This window comes from Acipenser ruthenus, chromosome 17, assembly GCF_902713425.1.
Source record: "Acipenser ruthenus chromosome 17, fAciRut3.2 maternal haplotype, whole genome shotgun sequence".
Taxonomy (NCBI): Eukaryota; Metazoa; Chordata; class Actinopteri; order Acipenseriformes; family Acipenseridae; genus Acipenser; species Acipenser ruthenus.
In genome coordinates, this window is record NC_081205.1 from 24,605,734 (window position 1) to 24,625,063 (window position 19,330).

The 19,330-nt window shown below is 36.1% G+C and overlaps 1 protein-coding gene across 4 annotated transcripts in view; it reads right to left on the minus strand.

Moving 5' to 3' along the window:
* Positions 1–19,330, minus strand: part of LOC117423232 (inactive N-acetylated-alpha-linked acidic dipeptidase-like protein 2) — a 289,018-nt gene that overhangs the window by 1,613 nt on the left and 268,075 nt on the right. For all 4 annotated transcript variants that reach the window (XM_058990195.1, XM_034038735.3, XM_058990196.1 and 1 more), the window contains 2 exons: positions 12,988–13,081; positions 7,384–7,582 (listed from right to left, as the gene is read on the minus strand). In XM_058990195.1, coding sequence (XP_058846178.1) covers positions 7,384–7,582; positions 12,988–13,081 — 293 coding nt within the window. The remainder of the gene's footprint in view (positions 1–7,383; positions 7,583–12,987; positions 13,082–19,330) is intronic.

Sequence of the window (19,330 nt, forward strand, 5' to 3'; positions counted from 1 at the left end):
ATTAAGAGCAAGATTCAAAATACAATGACTTCAGTCCTAATAAGAGCAAAGTATAACAACGTTCAGTTAATAACAACTTTTTGCTGGGAACGGAGAGGTTGCTAATAAGTGGCATCTACTGTACTTTGTTTTCAATATTCAAAAGTGATTCAAAACTTTGGAATAAGAAGGGGAATTGCAATACAGTAGTTACAATGGATGACCAAAGAAGTTTAAAATGTCATCACTAGGTTGAGTACTAACTATTCTTTAAAAATGAAACAGCTTTATATCTGGAGCTCTATCTGTTCATTCAGATCCACACTTGTGATGCCTTAGGGGCAAAAGGACATTAAAGGCTAAAGGCCTAATTATAAATTTATGATTTGAGTTCTGGTCGTCACAGGGAAACATGCAACGTGAATGTAAATCAAGCCCAAACTGACGTTTTTGACATTGCAACTACTGTATGAAGAAAAGACTTTTATGTGAACAGTGTAGATGACTGTAATCCATCAGGTATGCATAATCAGATGTGGCAAAACTATTTAATTGTATAAAGCAGGGTTTGTACACAGGCACCAGGATCTGTGAATGCCACTATTCCTCATTATTCTTTCAAATCTGGTGATTCCACACTGGTTGGCCCATTTGTTCTATTATGCTAGGAGGTTTCTTTGTCCATGAAAAAGTACCTGCCAAAGAAAAAAAACAAACCCTTCACTGTTTCTTCAAGCCTTCTATGTTTTCAGACAGTTTTATCAGACAGCAAGACTCAAAGGAATAAGTGTTGGTACAACAAAACTTGTGAAGCTTTCAGTTTGATGGGCAGATGATGTTCCAGACAGCTTTATTGCTTTGTTTTATTCAACTCACTTCCTCTTCACAAAAAAGGATTGAGGAATAGCAAAAGTGCAGTTTTCAATCATTTTAACATTTTCAGTGAAGTCCTTTTTTTTGGTTGTGAAATTGTTTACCTGAAACATTTATGCATGTTAATATAGATTGAGTGTGTGTCAAAATTATTGTAAATTAAAATAATAATAGTAATATATACCATTGACTCTCGCTAATCCAAACACTGACAGTCCAAATTGATCTAATGCTTAATCCGAACTGTGCTATCATAAAGAAATGCATAATTCTATGATTATTGCTCATTTGTGATTAAATATAATTCTATTAATGTATCATTTGTTACAGATCTAGGATAAGGGTATAGGATAATGGAATTTAATGTATTGATAAATGTAACTAGTGGTATCATTTGCCACTTCTACTGTAGCGCCTATATGAAATGAAACTAAGAAAAAATAAACACTATACATTTGCTGTGGTGTTATTTTCCAGCTTTTCAAATGTTATTAGCTAGGGACGGGCATCTAGTAATAGAGTAACATATACAGGAAGACAATCTTCAACTGTCAAAATAAACCAATTTCTGCATACAACACAGATATACTGCTTTTTCAATTACCATATTATATCCTGGCTTCTATCCAAATGATACAGACATCTTTTTATTAGAGACAGTGGTTACATGAGACACAATGCTGGTTTCGATATAATTAGGTAATAGCTATGAACAATACCTGACTCTCAGAGCTTGAAATCTATTGATGAAAAATGTCCGGAGTATTAAACCACAATAAAAATAAATAAATGGTGTTACCTTAATTACTAAGTAACATGAGTGTATTGGGGTAGATTCAATCAAAAAATGCATCACTGCTTTATGACCTGTGTTATTTCCCTGTTTTACGGTGCTATTTATTCAATATACAGCCAATAACCCTAAAGCCAAACCTATGCCATTGGGAATCCTTTGTAGTATGTATAAATGTGAAATGTAAAACATGGGTTAGGGACACCACAGAATGCAAGAATCAAGTACAAAATAATGCAACCATTTAATATTTACAGCACTCTGACATGAAGGATTCTTGTTATGTAAGTTCTTAGACAATTTCTTAACACTTTAACCATTCCAGATGTTATTTGTTTTATTTTATGCAAACTAATGTAATTTATGATAGCTACTGTATATAGTTTTGCAGTTTTTATCCTATTAAGAATAACCACTTGTGAAAGGAAGGCAGGGTCCTTAAAACTCAATGCATCACCAAACAGGGAAGAAAATCAGAGATTCAAAACCATGACATTCCTACACAGAAGGTCAACCCGGTATGCAGTCATGTCTACAGCCAGGACTGGGGACAGGGGAATACATTTTCAAAATTTTATTCAAATGGACATTTGAAAACATTTTTGTGAAAACTGAGTAAAAACAATATGGCTTGTGATGCATCCTTAATTGCATTTGAGCTCAGAATTGGTTTAATTGACTTCGATTTGTCCTTTAACACTTCAAAAGTTAGACCAGAGAAAGACCTGAGAGTTAAAGAACACTTTTATCCCAATAAAACAGACAGGCTGTAAATTATAAATGGACCCTTAATGATCTAAACTGGGTTTGAAGTCTGAAGGTCATGCCTGCAAACTAAACCTAAGCCAACCTGTTTACAGATGAAAAATTACCTTATTTATTCCGCTTTGGCTCATACAACCGATTTAAAAAAAAAAAAAATCAATACTTGATGCAGAAGCGTGAAGAAAAATGTCCCAAAAGCATCTCATTTTTGCCCCACAAATGACCCAATGTGGCTTCTGGCACTAAATACATCTGAAGGCTGTTTTGTTCTGAGGTCCTCCCAGACACATCAAGATTGATTCCCCCAGCCCATATTTGTGTGGCCTACAATCCATTCTTGTTTTTAAATATGATAATACATTTATAAAATACATGAAAAATCAATTGTTCAGAAAGTAGGGCCATTCATCAAAAACCCTTGTATAGAAAATGTTTCATTTTTAAAGTATAGTTAAAGGCCTGCTGAGTGGTACTATAATCAGCTATTTATAACCCATTCAACAGCCCACAGTATATTACATCAAGGGCTATTGACCTGCTAAATTTAATTTTTGTTAGCATCTTAACTCCTAATAATATGACAGAATCTACAGATTACTTTACCCTTTTTAAGACAAAATAAATTATTAAACCATTTTCTTATTTTATGTTTTGTTTACAATAAAGATGTCCTTATAAATACTGCACAGTGGCAGGATTTCAGTTACAGCAACAAAAACAAAAAAACAACCTACAGACAGGGGCGTTCCTTACATTTTCTTATTATTTGTTTCTGTTTAATTTGCATGCCATACAGTATGTTCCTTAAAAAAGTATTCTCTTAATATATTGCTGAGGTATATATAATTTGCTTGCACTACCACATTCATTTTAATGGAAAAATATACACTTTAATTCTTGTGCCTCTACATCAGAAAACCCCTATTGCCTGTCAAAGCACACCAATTCCTTGCTGACAACAGTTTCCAGTCACATCCATGGGATAACAATGCTATTTGGTCTTTTCCGTCTGTCTGAGTCTAATTCAGTACCTTACAGCAGTTTGTTTTTCAACATATTAAAAGAATGCCAGTAAAATTCTCGTTTACATGATTATACTGCTAAGTAGTGAAAGTCAGGGTCCCACAATGACAAAAAGACAAACATTTGCTACTGGGTATAAGTCTGTCCCTAGTTAAAAAGAAAACAACTCTATAGCTTTTTAATCCCTGAATGGTATAGTGTAAGTTTGAACATACATCTAAGCAAGCTATTTCAAAAGTGTCTGAAGACCATGATTAAAAGAGGGCATATAAACACACTGTACAGTTTAAACAAACAGATCGATCGGATGGAAATACTGATCTCAGAAATACTGCTGGACTCCACTGGTTCGAAATGCAAGACGTGAACTACAAAATTCTGAATATGAAGTCTTTAATTGCTTTTTGCAAAGAAAAGAAAGTTTGACTCATTCCAAAAGAAAATCAAAAAATGCATCACTGCTTTATGACCTGTGTTATTTCCCTGTTTTACGGTGCTATTTATTCAATATACAGCCAATAACCCTAAAGCCAAACCTATGCCATTGGGAATCCTTTTGTAGTATGTATAAATGTGAAATGTAAAACATGGGTTAGGGACACCGCAGAATGCAAGAATCGAGTACAAAATAATGCAACCATTTAATATTTACAGCACTCTGAAATGAAGGATTCTTGTTATGTAAGTTCTTAGACAATTTCTTAACACTTTAACCATTCTAGATGTTATTTGTTTTATTTTATGTTTTATTTATCATTCCAAAAGAAAACAAAAGTAGTAGGTAGGCTATGTGTTACTTGTAGCCACCCGTACGCAGAACAGTTTTCTATGTACATTTATAAATGATCTACTTCTGTAAAGTGTGTGCAGTATATGTAAGGTACAGTATAGTATCATAACATGCTAATGCGGTACCATGATCTGTTTTATATACTAAGTAGGCTACAGTAAAAGAAAATGTGCTAAAATTGTTTAGTTTCAATTTAACACCATTTCTTCTTCTTTTTTTTTTTTTTTTTAAGCATTGTACAGTATTTGTAATGCAGCAGCATGATTTGTTACCGGTAGCCTATAGGCCAAAGTAAAAAGAAAGTGCGCTAGGTTAATCACTTAATTTACTATCGTGCTGTACAGCTACGGCCAAAAGATTTGCATCACCTAGAATTTTAGAATTGAGACATAATTTAAATAAAATAACCGATATGAACATAATTGTGATCTTTTATTTAACATCATGTAACCCAAGAAATTACAAAATGATATTGCAAAAGTCTACCGGATCCATAATAGAGGTACACGATTTCATGTTAGATTTTGAAATGTCAATTTTTTAAATTTTTGTCAGGTTTTCGTTAAGTATATGGACAAAGCAGTATGTAATTCAATATGTTAATGTAACATTATTCAGCAGGTTTCATTCGACTTTATGAAGCAAAATGTGTTAATTTTAAAGGGTGATGCAAAACTTTTGGCCATAGCTGTATAAGCCTAATGTGCAGATTTATATTTTTACATAGGCTAATGTAATGTGTACGGAGAATATACTAATATTATTTCAGCGTAATGATTTATACATTTAAAATATACCAAGCACTATAAATGTGTGTGTGTGTGTGTGTGTGTGTATGTGTGTGTGTGTGTGTGTGTGTGAAATGTATTTGTACTTTTTTTAACCTGACGTCTTGATATTTTGGACAACCTGCCTCCAGACACGTCCTGAAGCCATAATGGAATAGTGCAAACAGATGGCCTATGCCACTGACGTCTTAAATTGGGACACAGCTCATTTGCATACCTCTGACAAATGGTTAGATACAATCTCTCGGTAACAATCCGTGACAAGACAATGCGTGAGCTTGTCTTGTAAATGTTAGTCATTGTATGTACAACCTATTGGTTAGTCAGTTGTAATTTGTGTAAAGTATCCAGTGACACAATAAATATTTATACCTGTGAACTACCAAGTGCTGTTTTCCTGCATTCTAAAGAACTCCGTGTTGGGTGGGGATAAACCCGGACCATCACCGTTACACCCGAAATGTTTTATTTAATAGCAATCCTGGAAAGCTTGCTAGGTCATGTGAAGAGTATGAGAGGGGGCAGGGTGTTCATTTTAATTCGTTATCTTTCATCAAGTGCTTTTAGCAGCTGCATGTTAAAAAACAAGCTGTTTACCGAGGCAATTTGATAAGACCTGCGGCATTCATGTACATCTGATTACTTCATCAGATTTGTTAAAGCACAAATATTGTTGATCTTGGTTTTAAATGTAAAAAAAAAAAAAAAACATGTTTAAAAGCCATACTGATTCCTGCAGTTTGTCCCTTTTTGATTTCTGCACTCGTGTCATTGCTTTAGAAGATACAGAGATGAGGATTATTAAACCCCTTCTAATCAATACTCTGAGGGTTTGTGTGGTGTCTGCAGTTTGACTGAGAATCTATTGTCCTTTCCCTTTTCAGTGAGTTTAAGATGTGATGATGTTAAATTCAGATTAATGGAGCTGTGTGATAGAAATAGAGGCATGTGGGCATACATGTGCGGTGACAGGATATAAAGGTGACAGAAATGAGTCATGTCATATTTAAACATATACATGCACATGTATAGAAAAAAAGTTGCAATTTAAGGTATTTTTTTTCCCTAAATGTACAAAAACAAGTGTATTTGTTTATAAATACGTGTGGATAAGCAACCTATACTGGATAATTTTCAATATTATACATCTCTGATATAAATTATTTCAAGCTGTTTTTAATATTACCAAAACCCTGACAACTTACTCTGCGAAAACACATCTTTTAAGTGATAGGAAGACACCCCTCAGGGTTTTGGATCACTTTTAATTAATCTTCTCACATTCAAATCAATTTTATCTGATTAAAAGCTTGAACTTAAAGAAGAATAATTTGTTTCTGGTTGCATGTCTGCCTCCCTCTCTAGTGTGAATAGAGATTTGATAACAAATGCAAATTAGCATCTATTTACATCCAAATTTAGGACTTCACAATGGACCATGGGGACATAATGTCATCTTTGATTTAATTTACATTTAATTTACATGTGCCTGAACAATGTGTCATAATTAACACACACGTTGTCATTATAATACATTTTCATAGCACACTTTGAAATGGTAATGGTTTTAATGTCATATTTAGACTTTTTTTTAATCCAGTTGCTAATGTATCTCTGAAGTACCTGTACAAGAAACAATGAGCTAAAATGAGCCCCGTTGATTTGTAAATTAGGTGTTTAGCTCAGAGTATTTCTGCTTCTTAGCAGTAAAACTAAAATCCCAGGGACACAAAAGACTTCAAGGGGACGTTCAAAAAAGAAAATCAGTGGGTTAAAGGTAAAGGTTTGTTTTTAAAGATGCCTTTCTTGTGTTTTAGGCCTTAAAAGTATAATTACATATATACACTGTTGTGGTGGCCCATGTATAAAAACATCCTTAATGTATCTGAGTACATTTTCACAATATCATTTTCAAAAGTATAGATCTGCTTCGCTTTTATATTGCATCATTAAATGCATATTTTATTTTCCCTCAGTGGTTAAAGTAATTATGTATAACATGTGATTCCCCCTTTTTTCCCCCCAGTATTGTAAATATTTACTTAAGGCAATTTGCTTAGCTTTGAAAATAACACATATTGTGCTGTATTATGTTAGACAAGGAGTCTTTGTAAGACCTTTGCAAAAGCTGTGCTGAAAAAAGTGAAACACTATTCTCAAGCACTGAACTCCCAAAAGTGTATTCCATCAAGTTGTGTGTTAGTTATTACATGTCAAGAAAAAGCATTAGACACAGAATGTAAAGTTCAATTTCAGTGTATTTATGAGGAATGAGTGCTCAGTATTTGAAAAGTAAAAATATTTCCAAAACTATACATACATACCTACAGGTATTAATCCTAGGCATTTCTGCCTGCATCCACGACACTTACCTGTAAAATCCCAGAGGTGCTTGGGGAATGATGAAGTTTTTCTCAAGGTCCTGCAGAACATCATTTAACATTCGCACATGCATTGTGTCCCTTTCCTTTGGATCATTAGCTGGACGCATCTCATCTGACTGAAAGAGTTGTGCACTTTCCCTCAGTCTACCAGCAAATGCCAGCAGCTGATCTGAAGTAAATTTGTCAACTACAAGATACAAAAAAAGTAGTTGACATGCAATACATAATTACTGTTATGACATTGAAATAATGAGAGCATACCATGCAACAATTATTCTCAATCAAATATCTACAGTATTATTTGCCTATACCAAATGCATGTGTAGTTGCTTGACTGTACTTAATCTTAAAATGCTCTTTGTTCTCAGCAATGCAGGATAAATGACATGAGCTGTCGGTATCAGTTGGCAAGCAACACCAGTAGATTTTAGTGAAAGGTTCCATTAATAAACCAGCAAATAACAGTAAATAAGGGTAATGATGATATGTTAGAAAACAGCTGCATCCATCAACAGTTTCAAATAAGTTACAATTCAGAAACTAGCTGCTGTTTAAATACGCAAGACAAAAACGAATATACAGTCATGATTGCATTAAACACATGGCACTATACAATTACGTGGAAATAAAGTACACTGATGTCTGTAGTTTAGTAGAGGTGTTTAATTCACTAATACAGTGTGCAGGAGTGTCACATCTAGTTATTTTACAAATGCAACAAATAGCAAATTAGGCAAGGGGAACTGTCAAATGTATTAAGTCTCCACCTCCTTAACTTTGTTCCCTGCACATTTCAATGAGTTGCCTCAAAGTAATAGCAAGTAACAAAGCCATGACTACAGGGTGCAGCAAGTGTAGAAGAAGATAAGCATAAAGTTTTTTTTTTTTTTAAGTTCCTCGATTTTAATTACAAAGTCAATTCGTTTTTTTTCTGTTGCCGCTATGAGTCTGTCTTTAATGGGACCAGTCATTCAGAGTGACAGTCTAACGTAATTGAGAATCGCAATGAAAGTGGCAGAAAGACAGACATTCAATGCAGTAGCCTGCTATCAATGCAAATGTACAGTCAAAAACACAATTGAAGATTTTCTTTCCTATGTGACAAAAAAAAATGCACATTTAGAAACCAAAACACCAACCCAAGGCTCCCAGTTTATTGATGTGGGCACAACCTTAAACATACATGATCATAAAAGCGTATCTTTGTTTGGGAGAAGTCTTGAGCTTATGTTATATTTAGCTGCAATAAATTGTTTCAAGACTGGATAACAGTAATGAATAGGACACGTCACTTGCAAGAAGCAGGATCTGAAAAAGCATCAAGGGAAAGTAGTAAATACCCTTGTTTTACTAGTGAGTACTTCACTGTATCTTTTAAATTGAAACTCGGCCATCTCTTGCCTTGTTCAGTGTAAACTCAAAATCAGAAGACAAGGCAGAATCAAATCAAACTCTCGTTATACTGCACTTCCACTCTCTGGATCCACACTCCCATCTTCCAAATACCCTGACACAAATCTTTTAGTATAAATTAAGTTTAGGATAATGTGACAGGTATTGCACAATTTACCCTTAAACAACAAAGGACAACAGTACATCAAAGCATGATAAATTATTAAAACACCCAACACTGACTCGCCCCACTCCCTTTAAGTTTGAATCACAACTACATGTTAAAAGAGCTGCAGCTGAGGAGAACCTAAATTGGATGTACATATGTGGGATCTTTCATTATATATTTGTCTGGTATACTGTCTCCAGTAGTCGTTTAAATAGGATCATCTCTGGCTGGGTGAATATGGTATTTTTTAATACTCCACAAACAATCACATGCGCTTCTGATGTAACATTGGAGATGTCTGATTTTCATAATCTCGGTACACAAAGGACCATGTATTCATTATCTAAACAGTGGCAGTATTTACATCACACTTGAATAGACCCAGTGCTGTAGTCTCCACCAGGGCACACTTTAACTAAGCTTGTTTGAGACAGCTCAGGTTTGAATCCACGGGGACTGATCCCTTCAAGTCAGGGTTTACATATATTATCGTGAGGGCATGAATAAAAAAGCTCATCCATACTCATGCATGCTGTGACTATAGAATAGAGAGAGTGCTTTAATGTTCTGTGCACTTCATGAGACACAGATAATCCTGACATTTGTTTAAGAAGTTTAAAGGTTAAGAAAAAAAAAATACCTGCATAGGCGCATTTGTTTTACCCATAATTTGTGTGCGTGTGATATGCTGTGGTGATAATACAGCTAAAGCACTGAAAAGAGTATGACAAAGTCACCTGAGTTTGCACAGTATGTGAATTCTGCAAAAAAAAAAAAAAAAAAAGACAGGATACATTTAGCACCAGAAGCTGTTCCCTTCACCAAATTTAAACATCTTTATCTCTACAGGAGGAATATGAGTTATGAATTATGCTGGAAAACTACAGTAATTTATCGCCCAATGTGACACAGAGGGACAATAAGAGACAGTAGTATTGGCATAGCCAATGCTTCTACTCCTAATGGTGAAATAAATGACAACCCCCCCCCCCCCCCCCCCCCAAACCCCCAAACCCCCAAAACCCAAAAGAAAAGGGAGAAAACAAAACAAAAATTAGCACTAACTTTTCAGGCCTTTAACAATTATAAACTAACCCCAGGATTACAGTACATTTTAACTATGGCAATGCAATCCTATAGAAGCTTTTAAAATGTACCATATTACACAAACTATAATAACTGTGTGAAATTATTTAATGTCAAAACTGCATAAATTGCCAGTTGTTTTTTGTTTGGTTAGGGAAAGTCAAACAGGTCCCATTAAATGGACACTGAAGTGACTGGATCCTATCTGTTAGATTACCTGGAGGAGCTAAACTGCCATCAAAAGAATCTGTTCTCAATCCGAGAACGAATGGACTTGTTGTGGTGTCAGTTTCTCCTTTATCTCCTCCATCATGTGTTCCAACATTTCTGGAACTAACATGCCGTCACTTTCCTAGCATAGCAAAACTAAACAAGCTTTTAAAATGTATTTTAATAAAAAGAGAATAAAGGTTCTTTAAGATTTCAATTAGCTATGCCTGTTTGATGTCAGATGGTATGTAATAGCACTCACAAATGTTACAATTTGGTATGGTGTCCATGAAAATCCATTTATGATTCCTATCCAAAAACAGCCTGTGTCAATTTCAAAGCAGAGATCAACTTGACCAGCTGCAATTATATATTTTTTGTATCCACTCTCTGGGATTTGTTCTTACTGATAAAAGCATACTTTCTTCAAAGAAGTTTTGTTCAGCCTCATGGCTCAGCTGTCTCTAATGCATTAGTGCAATGACCTTCTGCAGCACAAAGCACCATAACCATCGCAGCATGAGACCAAGGAGTACAATATATTCATAATTCCCTCTGTTTAAACAACCAAACTGTATCAGGAAGAAAGGATCTTGTTTTAGTAAATATATGGAGTATTGGCAATTGTGCCACATGTCCATGGTTACCAGAGTACAATTTATGGGCAGCTAATATATCACAGCAATTGTTGTTGCTTAAATAGGGGTTGGATAAGGATCACCATAAACACCTGCAATAACAGTCAATAATGTGATGAACCTCCACGGGCAGTCTGGAAGACTGAAGACTTTCATTTGTTTTATGGGTTTTGATGATTTGACATTTACCTGTAGGACCTATGGTACAATCAAAAGCCTCCATGCATAGGACCTATGGTAGGTTCATCATGATCACCGTCAGGAAATCAGACAGCCTCCTCATTAAAAACAGATCATTTATAACTGACCTCCCCTTGTTAAATGAAAAGAACAAATACGACATTTGGCCATCATGTGGTACAGAGGAGATCCAAGTACTGCCGCCTCTTTCCACTGTGTTATTATTGTGTTTTGTGATAATAAATATATATTTAAACAACACATATTGCATTTCATCAGAATCCTATACATTTACTGTTTGTTGGTTTTATTATTTTAAACAGAAGCTCCCTTGAAAAAAGGTGAACATTGGTAAGTTTGATTTATATTGCTTACTTTCGATTAGCATCTAAGAGGCTGTGTGGTACAGTGGTTAAAGAAAAGGGCTTGTAACCAGGAGGTCCCCGGTTCAAATCCCATCTCAGCCACTGACTCATTGTGTGACCTTGAGCAAGTCACTTAACCTCCTTGTGCTCCGTCTTTCGGGTGAGACGTAGTTGTAAGTGACTCTGCAGCTGATGCATAGTTCACACACCCTAGTCTCTGTAAGTCGCCTTGGGTAAAGGCGTCTGCTAAATAAACAAATAATAATAACAACAGAAAGATAACCTGTGGCTGGGCAAACCACAGAAGTGGCCTTGGAAAAGAAAACCCTCCTCCTGTTTGAATTTCCAAATACAAACACCAAGGTCACTTGTCTTAAAACTTAGAACCTTCAGACCTTCTAAATAAATCCACCCAAACAAATTATCTTCTATTAAATCATCCACCAGCGGGTTAGCTGTGGGTAGTGAGGAGAGGTGGGAGTAAACCACTGCCAGCCTGAACTAGGGCAATAAATTCAATATCTAGATGGCCCCTGTCAAACTGTGCCGAATTACACCGAGCAATGAGGCACTTTTAAAGGGGCACTGTAAAGTGTTATGCCCATTGAGGTAGATTGAAAATCACAGCACTCCATCTCTTTAATTCTTAATGTGACTTTCATTCAGAAATGTGTTCCCAGTTTTTCTTTAGGCATCTCTTTTGTTGGCTTTAAGAACCTTGGAGGCACAAGCAAAGGTATCACTGCAAACTGGTTGGGAGTTGCTTTTGTAGACATTTTCCTTTCCTTGCTGCTCCTGTACAGCACCAGAGTCAATATAAGATAAGCCAAAAGTAAGTTGGTATAAAAAAAGAAATATGTGGAGTCTGCTTTTGTAACAAAGTTTGGCACACTGTGCCCAACAAATGAGTTGAACCTTGGAGTAAAAGCCTTGACCCAAAGACAAAATGCCAGTGGAAATCTTGGCATTTTATCTCTGGGAAATAGCACTCCCTGTACACACCTGCTCCTCTGCACACATGCTCTGGTGCTGACTAAAAGAATTTGCTCTCGAGTAATGCAAATTCCTCACCTTTCACTGATTTCGACATTAATACAGTACATTTAGAGCAAATCGTCTCTCCTGATAGAACTTCAGAACCAGCCTAAAAAGCACAGGTTTGCCCAGCCTTAATTGCTGGGGCATCAGTGAGCTCAGGCTTCTGGATAAATGGAGAATCTAGGGACTTTTGATGTGTACATTTGCTCATCGAACGAGGTAGATAGGAATATATCTTGTTTGATTCTCGCTGTGCTTCCCTGGGAATCGACCTCTCAGAGGTGAAAGGTCTATACATTAAGCTGTCCCCAGGTGCTACAATATGTAGGCTCACAACTGTAAATATTGCAAGACAGTTGATGTTCCTCTCGCAGCCTGTTGTAAAAAACTAAAATGGCAAGCCATCAAATGCTTGCATGTTTGGGATCCATTATGTTGCATCTTGAGTCTCATTTACTTTAAAAATGGGGAAAACACGAAGACAAACAAAACGAAAAAAACCCCACTGAATTACCTCTGAGTTTGTTTTGAACATCCAGGACCACATCCAGGGCACTGAAGGGCAGAACTGGCTCATTGACCATCAGCAGAAGAGCTTCAGCTGTTAGCTGAAATAAACAGACAAGAGAGATAATACAAATCACCCTATAATCCTGTTGTGTTTTTAAATATTAAAAAATATACAGCACATTTATTCTAGCAGAGCAGCCTGAGGTTGCTTTTCCTAAAGGTTTAGAAACAGTGAGCTTACCTCATTGGGGGATAAATAGGGTTATATTTTTGACACCTCCACATATGAAATGCTAGCATTTTTGTCAAAGTATTTCTTCTTTATGTTACATTCAATTAGGCTAAACAGGAGGGCAGAAAAAGCCACATGCACTTCCAAAGCCACTGTAACAGGTATATTCCTTACAAGCCATGGCTGGCTAAGAATGATACAAATAGTTCCAATCTCTGCTAGAATCCTCAGGGTGTGAGGTGTAAGCAAAGAGCTTGTGACATCCAGTCACCCACCAGTGGTATTTTTACATTACACAGCAAGATATTTAACGGCACACTCCTAGTATTTATTAAATCACGTATATTGTAAGTTAAGAACCAGAGAAATCAATTGTGGAGATAAAAGATTAGAGCATTGATTTGAGCGGAGTGACTAATAATGCTGCAGAAACATACATCAAGCCTACCTAATGCTGCACGACAGAAAAGGCCACTGATTTCTTATTTATAGCTTATTTTTGGATAGTCTCTCCTTTGGGAACAGCGCAGAATATACATGTGAAATAAAAAAAGAAAGAAAAAAGAAAAAATTGAGTGACTTTTTCCTTTTCTAAAAATCCATTTCAGACTCCTGCTTTAATAATTTACAACACAAAATACTTCAGCAAAGTTAGATAAAGGGCATTTTCTTTGGGAATGCAAGATTAATGGTAAGAGTCTAGAAACTGGGCTGAATTTGCCATTTGTACCTCCCATTACTTTGTTCCAAAGCAACGAGCTTACAAGAGCTTAGGGAGAAAGGTCTAAACAAATATGTATATTTATATTTTCTACATAAAAGCTGAAAATACTGACCAAAAAGACTGATTTAAGCTACTGACCTCAAGCAAACAATGTAAACAGCAAGATTAAAGAGTAAGTAGTGGGGTTCTGAAAAATATAACGTTACACATCCCCACATGCTACTACAACTGTTTAAATAAAGTACTTGTAATTTTTCTTTTCATTGTTAACATCCTGACAACTTCTTACACTTATAACTTTAATTTGCTCTTTTCAAAATGGCCGCTGTAGTGCACTGATAGTGTAAGGATTATTGACCACATTGTCAAATAGGTAACACAGCAATAATGATCCATGATGTGTTATGGAACAGAAAAGCCAAAGCACTTGCTGTTATTTATTTATTTATTTATTCATTCATTTATTTTAATTGCTTTTCCTGCAGTAATTTACAGGACAAACCTCAAACCCCAGCCCAGTGCACTAGAGCGACCATTTTGAAAAGAGCTTTGAAACAGACTTTAAAGTCATAAGTGTAAAAAGTTATCAGGATTTCAACAATGAAAAGAAAAAAGGTACAGTATTTAAACAGCTGTAGCAACACGTGGGGCCGTGGAACACTATATTTTTCAGAACCCCTCTTTAAGGAATGCAAATGTATTATACACACCTTTGTGTTTTCTTATCAATGTGGCTTAATGACTTAGGAAACACATAAGTGCACAATTTTTTAATAATAACACATACATGCACAATTCTTTAATGATAACATCAGTTCTCTGTGCCACAGTCCCTGAAAGCATATGCATGCGCCTTCAGGGAGGCAGTGATAATATTGCTAGTGCTAATAAGAGGAATGGAAATTGATTTATTTTAAAACCTTGGTCAGCACTCTAATTCAGTTAAATCTAGGTTGACAATTTTTTTCTAAAGCAGTGCTTTATGTGCAAGCCAAAAATTACAATCCCATAAAGATCTACACAAGTACACAATTTGCTATTACAATGAATGTCCCTTCAAAAAAGAACATGTTATGAACAGCTGCAATAGTCCTAGAATGATGATTAGGGATAAACTCGTTAAACCGCAGCATTTCAGGTCAGTGTTAATTTTAGAGGGTTTGTAAACTGGTAGCTAACGCAAACTAAATTGTGATCAGAGCAAAAGGTATTGCATAACAGGACATGACATCTGGCATGCTTACAGACAGTAATCATCCAAGCTGCACATTTTGGAAAATAATGCAACCATAGCTTCAGCCGTGTTTAAATCTCCATGTGTTTATTTAGAGGATTTTTTTGTTTTAGCACTTGAAAACCATGACACTGGGAAGCAGGAACCAAGCATTTACAGCAGCTGCTCTTACTGTATGACACATATATCGTTTTAACATCAGGACTCCTTAGCTCTATAAAGTTTAGGGTACCATATGGTTTTCAAACTTCATATTTAATAAGGTTGCTACTGTATTTGAAGGTATTTCCTGCTCCCTGAGCTACTATAGTACTCGAAACAAAAATAACATCCTACTGCTGCAGGTAAAGCCAATTTGAAATAACGTGTCTGCACAGCTAAGGATTCTTTTGGGGGTGACGGTAAATAAGCAATGACTGTGCAGAAGATTAATCTAAACGAGTATAAACAGACACCAAATAATTATGTTTTAATGTAACAGTGCAGCTTTGAGTTTTCTCTGATCTAAATCTAAAACTGCTTGTTAATAATATCCCTTCAGTGCCTGCCCCACCACCTGTCATTCTCTATGCGTTCTAGGTTTTAAATCTTCGGTGCCTTCTTTCTGGGGCATGTTGAAGTACCACAGGGGTTTGCAGTGAATATATTTGTGTATATTATGCCTCTGAAGGAGCACCAGTGTGAAAGCATCTTGTATTTATTGACAGCAGAGGGCTCTCTAGGAGAGGCTTAACTTTGTGATGAAGCGGTGCATACTAATTCATGACAGACAGCTCCTTCTCACCAAAGAAACCATCCAGTCATTAACACCAGATCATGTTTAACTGATTATTTTCTTTTTTGTAAGCTTGTGACTTTTTTTCTTTTTTCCTATGCCGCATGTGCTTGTACATGCATTCGAGAATCCATCCTTATTTGCATAAGCATTTAATCAAGGTTTTTTTGTGGAGAAGTAATTTATGATCTTCTCTATTAGCAATTCTGTTTAAAGTGTGAAGCTGGACCTCCAGACGGAAACTGACAGATTGCTGCTGATGTTCATGATAGGAATGAATATGCTGCTGACTGTTGCCATCTCTGCTTTCAGATACAGCTTGCATGTTTGCACTTAATATTCTATTAGAGTCAATGCATGCACCTTTGTGGCAGGATGGCTGTAGGGGTTGGACTATACATTGGAAACAACGGCAGTATGTAGCACACACTTTTGTGTGAAGCTGTATTAATTCATGTTGCAAATGGTATACCTTTTATTATTTAATGTATAATTCAGTTGAGCCTACTCTTACTCAGGAGTGGCTGATAAGCAACATAATGCACAGGCTTGCGCAGCCTGGCTAACTTGCTGTTAGCAGCACAAGAACATAGTTTATTTAGGTTTTATTTATTTAGCAGATGCCTTTATCCAAGACGACTTACAGAGACTAGGGTGTGTGAACTATGCATCAGCTGCAGAGTCACTTACAATTACGTCTCACCCGAAAGACGGAGCACAAGGAGGTTAAGTGACTTGCTCAGGGTCACACAATGAGGCAGTGGCTGAGGTGGGATTTGAACCGGGGACCTCCTGGTTACAAGCCCCTTTCTTTAACCACTGGACCACACAGCCTCCTAGTGCTAATAAGATCATTCCAATAAATGTTATCTAATATGTATAACCATCACTTTGTGGATCTCACATTTCTTATATGTGAAAGATATGCACACATTATGTTAAATGTGTTTTTTATTGTTAATGGTATTTTTGCATGGGTTTTTGTGATCCAAAATATTAGCATGCTGCGAGAAGTAAGTTAGTTGGATGTTTCTGGAAGTTTAAGTTCTTGTAGGAAAAACAATTCAGAATGTGTATGTTTTTTTTTAATCTTACTGAGCTTACTTTTTTAAATATATATTTATCTTGGGAAAAAAAAGAAACCTTCCAAATATTTGCCATTTATTTGTTGACTGGAAGTGCAGCATCTGCAAGGAATTTTCTTTTACTAATAACAAATGAATTACCATAAAAAAATCAAATGCACCTTTACCATAATGTGCATGTTTCGCATAGGAATACGTGAGTCCTAGGGAATGGTGGCAACAGAATCGGAACCAGAGCTGACATTCTACCGAGGTCAAACTGAGGTTTCAAGCTATAGCTGGCAGTATTTATATGACTGCTTGGTATTTACTATCCAGTCTCCAAATCTATGTTACACGGCAAACCAACAGAGAAAATTAAGGACTTGAACTTGTACTTTACCAGAGTTTTTACATGAGCATCAGCATTGATGATGTAAAAAAAAACAACTGAGCTAGTTACGGCCATGGGTGGCAATACATTTTTACCAAATTATTTGTAAGTTTTATGTTTAACCACTGTACAAAAAGGACCAGGCTCTTGTGTGAGAGCCGTTACAGGCTTAGCATATCTCCATTTGCATGTATTACCTAATTTACACTACAGGGGTCAGTCTTGTAATACCTTTTACCCTGTGGAACACTTCCATAACCCTGGATCTCTGTTGCAGATATGTGACCACACACTGAGGAATAGTCACGTATCCTAATCCGTGAATACCTTGCAGACTGGTCATGTTGAATCAATGCCATCCTGGCTGCCCATTGTAGCAGCTGTTACCCATTTACCCCTGTAAATATGACTTCCTGGGAGTTTCAACAAGGAGTGAAATGAAATGAAGAAAATGGTATGTTCCTTTTAAAGCCAGATCTGCACTTCATCACTCCCTAAACAGAAGCATTGGAAATAGCTTTGTTTACTTACTAAAACACATTCCCTAATTATAGCTGTGGTTAGATTTATTGCTATCCTGCTGTGATTCACAGCTTCTCCTCTTCTCTGTTAGCAACTGAAGCTCTATGCATCTGTTCCTCTGGAGCAAAATCACCTGGCCAGCTGCAATTATAATATGCAAACAGTGGGGAAACTATATATATATATATATATATATATATATATATATATATATATATATATATATATATATATATATATATATATTGTAAGACAGCAGGAAGGGGGTTAAAATCTACTGTATATGCCCCAGTGGCTAATTGTTTTATTGTTTATTATCCCCTGCACCCGGGGGTGATTGAAAATTAGAACCGGGTGCAGGGTATTTAAGACGTGCAGCCAGTCTGCACGGGGCGGCTGCTGAGTAAAAGACAGATAGAGGGCTCTGTCTTAGCCGTCGTGAGAAAAGTGCTGTATTAAACCTGTGTGGGTTTTTTTGGTTTGTGAAGTTTGTGACAGGTAAACGGCTTAGCCATCCTGCGAGTTAGTCAGCGAATAACCTGTGTAGTCAGCGCTCCAAAAACGGAGTTAGGTGTTTATTTTGTGTTTGGTTTTTGTTTTGTGTGTATTAAAAATAGCGCAACCGCGCTTTAAACTCCATTTCTGTGTCCTGGGTCGTGTTTTTAAAGGGGCAACGAACCCGAGTGGGTGAGTTCTTTTACAATATATATATATATATATATATATATATATATATATATATATATATATAACACATGCCTTGGTTGTATTGAAACCAAGTTATTGGTCTCAAAAGAAATCACCATAGGGATTTGTGTTTTCTCTTTTATTATGTGCACTTAAAACAGGAGTGCAAAACAAAGTACATAACAGTATTGTGTTTACCCCTTGCTTTGGACTTTCCACTCTATGGCAAATGAAATCTGATAGCAACGTGGTGGCCTAATTAAAATGTGAAATCCGACTTCGGGATTTCAGTCCAGTTTCTAACACAGTGGAGCAAGCGCACCAAAAAAATAACAATAAAACCATATCAGCCACCTAATTTCACACATAAAAACAGGGGGTGCCCTTGCTCAGGAGGTTACCAAACATTCCTGGCAGTCAGTGGAAATGAAGATTAGAAATGCACGATAAGGCTGACGTCAAGACTGGTCCCAGGCCCCCAATTTAGGAACTACTGGTAGATACAGTGGCTCTCAAAAGTATTCACCCCCCTTGGACTTTCCACATTTTATTGTGTTACAACATGGAATCAAAATTGATTTAATTAGGAGTTTTTGCCACTAATCAACACAAAAAAAGTCCATAATGTCAAAGTGAAAAATAAAATCTACAAATTGTTCTAAATTAATTACAAATACAAAACATAAAATAATTGATTTCCTCTCTGGTGATTTCC